Raw genomic sequence first — 10,796 nt, forward strand, 5'->3', positions numbered from 1 at the left:
CTCAAAACAAAGAAACAACATGGATAAAATATAAAAGTAAGCTACAGAATCTTTGTTGGCACTTGGTAAAGGAGAAAGGAGCAAAGTTGTGCTTGGGGGGGGGGGGGGGGGGGCGGGCGGTTACTTTGTAGATTTCATTATGATCCTTATGGAAGGTCTCATTTCCACTCGGAGAGGTCCTGGGAAGCCGTTCACTTTACCCTAAGTGGGAACAAGAGCCAGGGAAAGGTTCTAAGCACAGGAGGGACGTGACCTGACTTTGCTTTCATAACACTTATGTTTATTTATTGTTGAACCATCTGGTTATGTTTGGGGAAATCTATTCTAACTTACAATGCTACTCTCTAAAAGAACAGTAGGTATCACATCAACAAAACCCCAGGTGGCTGGCTAGTCCATTGTCTACAATGCTTGCTTGTCTTCTGCTTTCTTTTCCATCTCATTGCCACCATCTTTTCCATCTCAGCCCTGGCCATGTGGCATTATCTTAGAATATTCTGCTAAGCCAGGGAGCCTCTTGAACTCAAGGCCTGATTCTTCTAGCATCAGATGAGTGTTCAGGGGGACAGCTCTTTATGCTGTTGAGTGAATACACCCATGTTCTACTCTCAACTGCATCTCCTGATTTCACAGAAGTTAAAGTCTGACACGGCCGCTGCAGCTGTGCGCCAGATGAATCCTTACATCCAGGTGACAAGCCACCAGAACCGTGTAGGTCCTGACACTGAGCGCATCTATGATGATGATTTTTTCCAAAATTTGGATGGTGTGGCCAATGCCCTGGACAACATAGATGCCCGTAAGTTTTAAAGGCTGGTAAAGAAGGCAAGGGCAAAAAAGTCGGCGTCTGGGTTTTCCTGTTCTTTCCCAGTATGCTTTTTCTTGTCTCAAGGCTATCATATCCTTGTCCCCACCCCCATCATACAGGCATGTACATGGATCGCCGATGTGTGTACTATCGGAAGCCACTGCTAGAGTCTGGCACACTGGGTACAAAGGGCAACGTGCAGGTGGTAATCCCCTTCCTGACAGAATCATACAGCTCTAGCCAGGATCCACCAGAGAAATCCATCCCCATTTGTACCCTGAAAAACTTTCCCAATGCCATCGAACACACTCTGCAGGTGAGTGGTGCCCAGGGGAAAGGAAAGAGGGCAGACTGTGTTTACCAGTCCCTTGGCTTCCTGGTATTTACAGGCCTAAGCATAAAATATGTTTTCTTCTAGCACCTTTCTTTTCACCTGGCAGTTTAGCATTTCTGAAAAAGACTTATTTAGTCTTCTTGTGATTCCTCCTTGTGAGTTTTTTTTCCCAATATGTAGACAGGCAAAAATGTCTTGGCTGACTAGTAGTTGAGAGTCTTAAGTCAAGAGGATTGCTGTGATTTCAAGGCCATTTGGACTACAAAACAAGACCTTAATCTGAGAAAAACAAAACAAAGAAAAGAATGGTGAATGTTGAAATATTCCTTACCTAAGTTTAACAGTGTTTTGCCATGTTTTCTTAGATTGCTATGCTAGGTATGGTGGCATGCACCTTTAATCTCAGTACTGAATTGGCAGAGGCAGGTGGATTTTTGACATCTACTTATTAGATGTGAGTAAAACCATACATAACAACTTAGAGATAGCTCAGCAGTTAAGAGCAATGACTACTCTTTCAGAAGAGTTGAGATTCCAAGCACCCACGTGACCATTTACATTTGACAGTGGTGTTACGTCCAGCTTCAAGGGATCTGATGCCCTGCATGGGTACTACATGCATGTGGTGCACTAACATACATGCAGAACACCCATACACGTAATTTTGGTTTTGTTTTTTGAGACAGGGTTTGTCTGTATAGCCCTGGCTGTCCTGGAACTCACTTTGTAGACCAGGCTGGCCTCGAACTCAGAAATCAGCCTGCCTCTGCCTCCCAAGGGCTGGGATTAAAGGCGTGTGCCACCACCGCCCGACCACATAACTTTTAAATTGGGGCTGAAGAGATGGCTTGGTGGTTAAGAGCACTTGCTATTCTTACAGATGACCCAGGTTCATCAAACCTAGGGTTTAGGCAAAAACTTCTATCATTTTTTTTTTGTTGTTGTTGTTGAGTCAGGGATGCATTTGTATCCAGCATTGAACTTGCAGCAATCCTGTTTTTAAGATGTAAAATACTCTTAGCTGATATACATTTTTTTTTATCAAGGCATAGTACACATGTACAGGTCTTAATACATTTTTCTCCACACGTACATTGGATAGTTGTTTCCCAGGTCAAGTTCATGAGGGAGTAGGGAAGGTTGGGAGCTTCTGCTTTCCTAAGTAGCTGGGTATTTCCTATTTGCATTATCTATAAGGACTTTCACAAGCCTATGGAAGCTTATTTTGTCCACTATTTCATAAAATCCCTTTCCTCTGCCTGCAGTGGGCCCGGGATGAATTTGAAGGCCTTTTCAAGCAGCCAGCAGAAAATGTTAATCAGTACCTCACGTGAGTAACTTCCACATCTCACCCTTCTGCTTGCCACCAAAGACATTCAGCTGTCATCCTCAGCGCTAGGTGCACACTTTTCAAAGGACACTAAATGTTTAGTTCTCATGCTGTTAGGGGATCAAGATGGGGAGCTTTCTGTGGAGAAAGTGGGATTGCCCTGGAGCCTAGTTCAGTGGCCACTATATGTATGTGTATGTATATGTATATATATATATAAAATCTTGCCCCTTGGCCCCCTCTACTCCCTAACAGAGACTCCAAATTTGTGGAGCGGACATTGCGGCTGGCTGGTACCCAGCCATTGGAGGTGCTGGAGGCTGTGCAGCGCAGCCTGGTGCTGCAACGACCACAGACTTGGGGAGACTGTGTGACCTGGGCCTGCCACCACTGGCACACCCAGTACTGTAACAACATCCGGCAACTGCTGCACAACTTTCCTCCCGACCAGGTAACATATTAGTTTGGCAACATGGGTTTCCTTGCAACCAGTTTGCTGCAGACTCTTAAGTAGCTTCTCCCAGTTAACTAGTCCAGATGTGAGGATTGACCGTTTTGTTTTGTCCCTCATTTCCTTGAAGCAAGAGAACTTGGCTGTTCCTTTTCACTGTGCTGTAGACTGTGTCTAACCTGATTTTTTTCAGGGTTGTAGTGAACCTCGAGGCCAAGATCCTCGACTTGCGAGCAAGGGAGTCAGCATTTATTCAAATCCCAGTTTTCTCTAAACTTGGGCAAGTCATTTCTCTGTACCTTTCGTTAGCTTGAAGGAGGAACAGTTAAATATGTTTCACAGGGCCTTCTGTGAGGATTCATTGGTATTTATTAATACTAAATACATACCTGGCGATCCATTCTAGACTAGCAAGTAAAGCAAGTGTCTTAAGAATTGGTGGTTTTCTCAGCTAGGACTTTGCAGTGTAAGTCTTAGATGACTGATTCCAGCCCTCTTTGGGACCCAGCCAAGGGTAGGGTAGTGAGTTGAATTGTCAGAGATCTTACTCCTGAAACACTCTTATTTTGTTTTAGCTCACCAGCTCAGGGGCCCCTTTCTGGTCTGGACCCAAACGCTGTCCACACCCACTTACTTTTGATGTTAACAATGTAAGTCTTCTTATTGGGTTTTCCTGGGGTCAGATACAGAGAGGATGGGTAGGTGGGAAGGAGGTGGTGGCTTTCCATCCCAGGGCAGACGTGTTAACCCTACCATGCATGCCCTGCCTTCCTCTAGACGTTGCATCTGGATTATGTGATGGCTGCTGCCAACCTTTTTGCCCAGACCTATGGGTTAACTGGATCCCAAGACCGAGCTGCTGTGGCCTCACTCCTGCAGTCAGTACAAGTCCCAGAGTTCACCCCCAAGTCTGGTGTCAAGATTCATGTTTCTGACCAGGAGTTGCAGAGCGCCAATGCTTCTGTTGGTGAGGGTGTTTGGCCATTTGGTCAGAAGTCACTGCCCCTATCTGTCCCTAGCTTCATTAGTCTTCTACTAATAGCTCCATGACCTCACCTTCCTTTGCACCTCCCTCCCCCTGAAATGAAGGCAATCTGTTGGGGGGGGTTCAGTCCCTTCCCTCCCTCCCTCTCTCTCTCTCCCTCCTCTTTACCAGGAAAACAAACTTTGTTGTTCTTGCTTGGTGCATATTTGCCTTGGTTTTATTATTTTCTCTGCTTTTCCTCAGTCTATTCATCTAGGGGCAATGATCTCCAGCAGGGGTTTCCTCCTTTGATTCTTGCTCACTTTGTCTCATTCCACATGTCCCGTGTCTTCCCATCCATACATCTCTCCCACCCTGATTCTCTGTATATGTGTTTACTCTAATGTTGTCCATCATAATTTAGTCCCCCTGCCTTTCCTTTTGGATATCTGAAATGTGTCTATAGCTCTGTAGCCCCCCCCCCCCCTTGTATTGGCCTCCTCTCTTCCCCATCCCCATCTTTTTTTCTGAAATACCTGCCTTTTCATGTTCCTCTCTGTATATTTCCTTTAGTCTTTTCTTCTACCTCCTCCACAGGTTTCCTCTTAACTTTCTTATGACATGTTCCCTCTTCCCTATCTCATCCTCATCTTGTCTCGTTTCATATCCTCTCTATCTCCTCTTGGATGGATCCTTCCTGTATATTCATGCTTATATACTTCCCTATATCCCCACCATGTCTTCTGTGTCTCATATATTACCTCTCCAAGACTGACTGACACCCCATCCATCTGATCACTCTACTTCCTCTTAGGGTTTCTGCTCCTAGTGTATCTCTAGATCTTGATAGCCTTTATTCCTGCCTTTTTCAGGTTTGCTCTCTGTTCTGCTCTGCCTTTCCCCCTTTGACCCTTGATTCTAGGATATCTCTCCAAAATCTTATCTGATTAACCCTTTGTCATACCCTAAGGCTTTCTACCCCACTATTTGCATCTAAAGGGCTGTGTTTTTCTTTTTGTACAGATGACAGCCGTCTTGAGGAGCTCAAAGCCACATTGCCCAGCCCAGACAAGTTACCCGGATTTAAGATGTACCCCATTGATTTTGAGAAGGTGCTTGGAAGGGGCCCTGGATAGGACAGTTGGGGTGAGCTAAGCACAGACGGGGTTGTAAGGAATGGGGATCTAGGACTATGGAGCCAGTCCAAGCCTTTACAGTGATCAGATCATGGACTGCCACATAGCTTCGAATGCCACATAGCTTTCCTTCTGATCTGGGACAGACCAGCAGGTAATTAGCATTGGAGGATACTTACATCCCAAGAGTCCAGAAAAATTTCTCATCTGATCTACTACTCTTATTCAGGATGATGACAGCAATTTCCACATGGATTTCATTGTGGCTGCATCCAATCTTCGGGCGGAAAACTATGATATTTCCCCTGCAGACCGACACAAGGTCAGGAGACTTGAAGCCTGATGTTCTATCCACTCTCGGGTTTGAGTTTCTTATATCCCATCCTGTTCTGTAGACCTTCAGTCTCTTATAAATGATAACATTTTCCTTGGTCTATTTCTCAGAGCAAGCTGATTGCAGGGAAGATCATCCCAGCCATTGCCACAACCACAGCTGCTGTGGTTGGCCTTGTGTGTCTGGAGCTCTACAAGGTAGTTCAAGGGCACCAACAGCTCGATTCCTACAAAAATGGTTTCCTGAACTTGGCCCTGCCCTTCTTTGGGTTTTCTGAACCTCTTGCTGCACCTCGTCACCAGGTAGGTGCCCACATACAAGATGGACCTATAATAAAGTGTATCTCAATAGAACTTGCTTTGGTTTGCATTAGACCTGGTCACTAGGTCAGAGTTACAATCAAAATATGCCTGCATCTTTTTTCAAGAGTACTAAGGAAATAAAAGTCAGTAGATCTAACTTAACTGGGTCTGAATGCAGCGGGGCAGGGAAGGCAGGGAGGGCAGGAACTTCTGGAATGGCCCACATCCTATTCTCTTTCTTATTTCAGTACTATAATCAAGAGTGGACATTGTGGGATCGCTTTGAAGTACAAGGGCTGCAGCCTAATGGTGAGGAGATGACCCTCAAGCAGTTCCTTGATTACTTTAAGGTAAGGCCCTTTCTTCCTCTCCCCTCACCTGGAGGACAAGATGTATAAATAACTTTTTGGCTCTCCTGCCATCTAACACTGCTGTTTCCCTCTCCTGCCTTCCAGACAGAGCACAAGTTGGAGATCACCATGCTGTCCCAGGGTGTGTCCATGCTCTATTCTTTCTTCATGCCAGCTGCTAAGCTCAAGGAACGGTTGGATCAGCCGTGAGTAGGCTATTGCCAGGCAGGCTGGGAAGGACCCTGTTTTGGGTGGGGAGCCTCAGCTTTTGAAGCTCTTTCACTCCTACCCATCACCTCCCCTGCCCTCACCTACCTCCCCTTCCTCTTGCTTTGCCTCCTTGGCCCTCTTCCCTTACCCTCACCCCTTTCCCTAGGATGACAGAGATTGTGAGCCGAGTGTCAAAGAGAAAGCTGGGCCGCCATGTGCGGGCACTGGTGCTTGAGCTGTGCTGCAACGATGAAAGCGGCGAGGACGTCGAGGTCCCTTATGTCCGATATACCATTCGCTGATCTCCGTGCATTCCCCTAAGCCCCAGTCCTCCCTCCTCAGATCCTTTCCAATCCTGGTTTCCATTTGGCCTCAGGCAGTGGTCCATGTATCCAAGCCTGGCCTTCCCTTATTACCCAGCAACCTCAAGACCCTCTCACCGCTGCTTTGTACCTTGTTTGGAACCTAAATCCCAATAAAAGGATAATTACCCAGATGTAGCCATCCTGGCTGTCTCCAAGGAAGGAGTATCTCTAGAGTTCTCTGGTTCAAATAAGTACCCCAATGGGATACTCCAGCTATAAGCTTTCTGGGCAGAGAAAAATGGGAATTGATATCTCTGCATAACAGACCTGAGGTACCAGTGAAGTTATGCAAACCAGTACCTGGGTCAATATGACTTAAGTGACTTGAACTGGGTTCAAACTCTGTCTTCTCCATGATCACTAGCTGCCTCCATCCACTATGAAGAATACACTTAACAGTGATCAGGTGGGGGCTGGAGAGACGGCTCAGCTCTTAAGAGCACTGACTGCTCTTCCAGGGGTCCTGAGTTCAACTCCCAGCAACCACATGGTGGCTCACAACCATCTGTAATGGTGGGTCTGAAGGGAGCGACAGTATACACATACAATCAATCAAAACCAGTGATCAGGCTGCAAGGGCTAAGTTAGCATGTTCTAGGCATTCTCCCTTGGGCAGATCCCTTCCCCAGTTTGAAGCAGCCAGATTCTGGGCCATCCTTTTGGTCTTTTGAGACAGTCTCTGTGTAGTCCTGGCTGGCCTGGTACTCACTCTGTATACCAGGCTGGCCTCAAATTCACAGAGATCTGACTGCTTCTGCTTCCCAAGTGCTGGGACTAAAGGCATGTGCCACCACTGCCAGGCCAAGCTGAACTTTACAGTCATAGTTCTCCATAGCACCAGGATTGCCTGTGCAGTTATTTCAAGTTCATGCTGAGGAGCCCTGAACAACCAGACTAAGGAACATCAACGTCATGAGGCATACTGCAGGTTTTTGTTTTCATTTTTGTTTTTGGTTTTTTTGTTTTTCGAGACAGGGTTTCTCTGTACAGCCCTGGCTGTCCTGGAACTCACTTTGTAGACCAGGCTGGCCTCGAACTCAGAAATCCNCCTGCCTCTGCCTCCCNAGTGCTGGGATTAAAGGTGTGCACCACCACTGCCCGGCTCATACTGCAGTTTTTTTGGACATACTTGGCTAAGGATATCTGGAGAAGAAAGTGTTCTTTTCTGCTTCAGTCTGCCCATATATCCTCCTAGGAGGTACCTGGGCCTTATACCTTCCAGAGAAGAGCTGGCACTGGGGCCAAGGAGTAATTGGTTAGTGCAGGTAGTAGCAGGAAGCTTATCAACAGCTCCATCAAGCCCACAGCAGCTGTGCTTCATTGTTTTAGCTGAGAGTGCCAAACACCAACCCGTTTGGCTATCCTGGATTTTTTCCTTCATTGATTTCTGCCTCCAACATAGCTGGGAACCAGTTTTTCTGTCTTATTTAGGGGTGTGACCCTTCTCCACTTCAGTGAAATAGTTCATCCTGTCCCCAAACTTGGCATAATTCCCATCACAACCTGTCTCCACATCTACCTCCTGAGCTTTCTCCTGGCCCTAGGCAGTGAATGCTCTTGCCTACCTCTCTGTCTATACTTTTTTTTCTTGGCCTGATCTGTTGGATTCACCTTATTATTCCATATAGTTCTGTTTTACCCTCTCACCATGCCACTTTGGGTAACAGGCACTTTGCCTCTGGTGTCTCATAGTGATAGTAACTGTTCAAGGTGAATGGGAAAGTTTTCCCACTGTCAGCACTTTATTGCTGTTACTTCTCCAAGAAGACACCTGCCACCTGCCCATTGTCTTACCCCATGACAGGCAAGCACTACATACACTGTTGTTTGTACTGATTTCCCACCATCTCAGTTCCTTTATGGGCACCCTGCATACTTTGTTCTCTAACTCTTCCATTGCAGCTGATTCTCTATAGACATTTCAGTCTCTTTACCACCACTACTCCTGGATTCCTTTGATACTTTACTAGTATCTGACACCCTTGTTTATCAAAACCAGCTGTAATCCTAGAATGATGGAGGTGAATCAGAAGTTCAAGGCCAGCCTGGACTACATGAGACTCTGCTTTAAAACCAAAAGATTTAAAACAACCAGTTACCCTATAATTCTGTCTTAGATCACTACCATACATACTCTTTTACTGCTGTATGCACGCCATTGCAAGACCAAACTGATAAGAAACGGCTCAGCAAAGCCAGGATTGGGTAACTGTTGGGCCCCCTGTATCCAGCAGACTTGCAGATATTTGCCATCTAATTATTCAACCATTTGTTTAGTGCTGACTGCTAGGCACTATTATAGGTATTTGGTACATATTACCATCATAAGGCTTATGAAACTTAGAACTGACAATAAATACAACTAAGGTAAAAATTGAGGGGCTGGATAGATGCTCTTCCTGGGTTTGGATTCCTGCACCTGAATTTCTACTCATGACCATAACTCAGGTTCCAGGGATCTCATGGCCTCTTCTGGTCTGGACACAAGGTACAAACATGTACTGTTATACCTGCAATTATATATATTGGTGTTTTTCCTTCATGGATAAGGGAATCAGATCCCCTGAAAGAGGAGTTACAGTTGTTGAGCTGCCATGTGGGTGTTAGAAAATTGAACCTGGGTCTTCTGGAAGAGCAGCCAGTGCTCTTCACCACGGAGCCATTTCTCCACCCCTAAAATAGTTGAAAAAAGATAATCTAACATGAGTTAGAACAGTAGCTAGTGCTTGTCTAGCATGCACCAAGTTATGGGTTCAATCTCCTGTTCTGCATAAACTGAGTGTACTTACTGGTACACATCTGTAATCCTAGAACTGGGGAGGTAATTGGAAGAGAAGCCAGTGCTCAGGCCAGCCTGGCTTACAGAAAATCTTGTCTTGAACCATGTTGAGTTCAAGACTCACATGATAGAGCCAATTCTAGCAAGTTGTCCTCTGACAAGTGTGTTCATACACAAACACACAATTTTATTTATTTGTTTTTGTTTTGGTTTTTTTTTTCAAGATACTGTTTCTCTGTATATCCCTGGCTGTCCTGGAACTCACTCTGTAGACCAGGCTGGCCTCGAACTCAGAAATCTGCCTGCCCCTGCCTCCCAAGTGCTGGGATTAAAGGCATGCGCCACCACTGCCTGGCTAACATACAACTTTAAAAAGTATATTACATTCATTTAATTGGGAGAGGGGCATCCCATAATGTACATATGTAGGTTTCTCCATGTGAGTCCAAGCGACAGAACTTAGGCAGTTCAGTTTGGCAGCCAGGTGTCTTTACCTGCTGAGCCATTCTTCTCAGTCTTGTCATTTTTCTTTTTTAAAGACAGAATCTCTATGTAGCCCCCTGGCTGTCCTGGAGCTAGCTATGCAGTCCAGGCTAGCCTCAAGCTCACAGAACCATCTCTGCCTCTTGAGAGTTCTGGGATTCTCTTCAGAGAGAGGGTTGCACCACATACCTGGCCTATATAAGTTTTTTTTTAATGTGTCTCTGTGTTCGTGTGTGTGTGTGTGTGTGTGTGTGTGTGTGTGTTTTAGAGTATGCCATGAGGATGCTTGAGGAAACTAGAAGAGGGCATCCTAACTATGCTGCATTATTATGCTAAGGCCCTTAGTGCCATACTTTTTATACTATTGGTCAAAGTGATAACTATAGAAAGTAATACTCTGATGAGAAAAGGGGAAAATGTAAAATGAAACATTTGTGTCCATTTATGTTTATCCACTTAATGTCATATGTTTTATAAAACTTCTCCTAGAAGCTGGGCAGTGGTGGTGCACACCTTTAATCCCAGCACTTGGGAGGCAGAGGCAGGCAGATTTCTGAGTTTGAGGCCAGCCTGGTTTACAGAGTGAGTTCCAGGACAGCCAGGGCTACACAGAGAAACCCAGTCTCGAAAAAAACACAACAACAAAAGAAGGAACTGGAGATACAGTGTGAACCACTTGATGTGTATGCTGAGAACCAAACTCTGGGGAGTAGCAAATGTCTGTAACCACTGAGCCATTTCTCCAGCCCCAATCCCATTCATTTATTTTTTCATTGTTTAAAAGTTGATCAATGAGCCTGGCACAAATGCAAATTGGCTGGAGATGTAGCTCAGTTGGTAGAATGCAAATAAAACCAGGTGTGTGGCACATGCCTATAACTCCAACACTTGAGTGAGTAGTGGATGCAGGAAGGATCCAGACTTCAATGTCATTCTTTTTTTTTTTTTTT

At 45.5% G+C, this 10,796-nt stretch overlaps 1 protein-coding gene across 3 annotated transcripts in view; it reads left to right on the forward strand.

Moving 5' to 3' along the window:
• Uba1 (ubiquitin like modifier activating enzyme 1) overlaps positions 1-6,715 on the forward strand; it is a 22,865-nt gene extending 16,150 nt beyond the window's left edge. For all 3 annotated transcript variants that reach the window (XM_021154136.1, XM_021154139.2, XM_021154137.1), the window contains exons 15-26: positions 634-799; positions 928-1,124; positions 2,408-2,472; positions 2,728-2,923; positions 3,499-3,573; positions 3,701-3,890; positions 4,911-4,999; positions 5,253-5,345; positions 5,468-5,659; positions 5,908-6,009; positions 6,115-6,215; positions 6,386-6,715. In XM_021154136.1, coding sequence (XP_021009795.1) covers positions 634-799; positions 928-1,124; positions 2,408-2,472; positions 2,728-2,923; positions 3,499-3,573; positions 3,701-3,890; positions 4,911-4,999; positions 5,253-5,345; positions 5,468-5,659; positions 5,908-6,009; positions 6,115-6,215; positions 6,386-6,521 — 1,602 coding nt within the window. In that variant the 3' untranslated portion in view covers positions 6,522-6,715. The remainder of the gene's footprint in view (positions 1-633; positions 800-927; positions 1,125-2,407; positions 2,473-2,727; positions 2,924-3,498; positions 3,574-3,700; positions 3,891-4,910; positions 5,000-5,252; positions 5,346-5,467; positions 5,660-5,907; positions 6,010-6,114; positions 6,216-6,385) is intronic.
• The last annotated feature ends 4,081 nt before the right edge of the window (positions 6,716-10,796 follow it).

This window comes from Mus caroli, chromosome X (genome assembly GCF_900094665.2).
Source record: "Mus caroli chromosome X, CAROLI_EIJ_v1.1, whole genome shotgun sequence".
Classification (NCBI taxonomy): domain Eukaryota; kingdom Metazoa; phylum Chordata; class Mammalia; order Rodentia; family Muridae; genus Mus; species Mus caroli.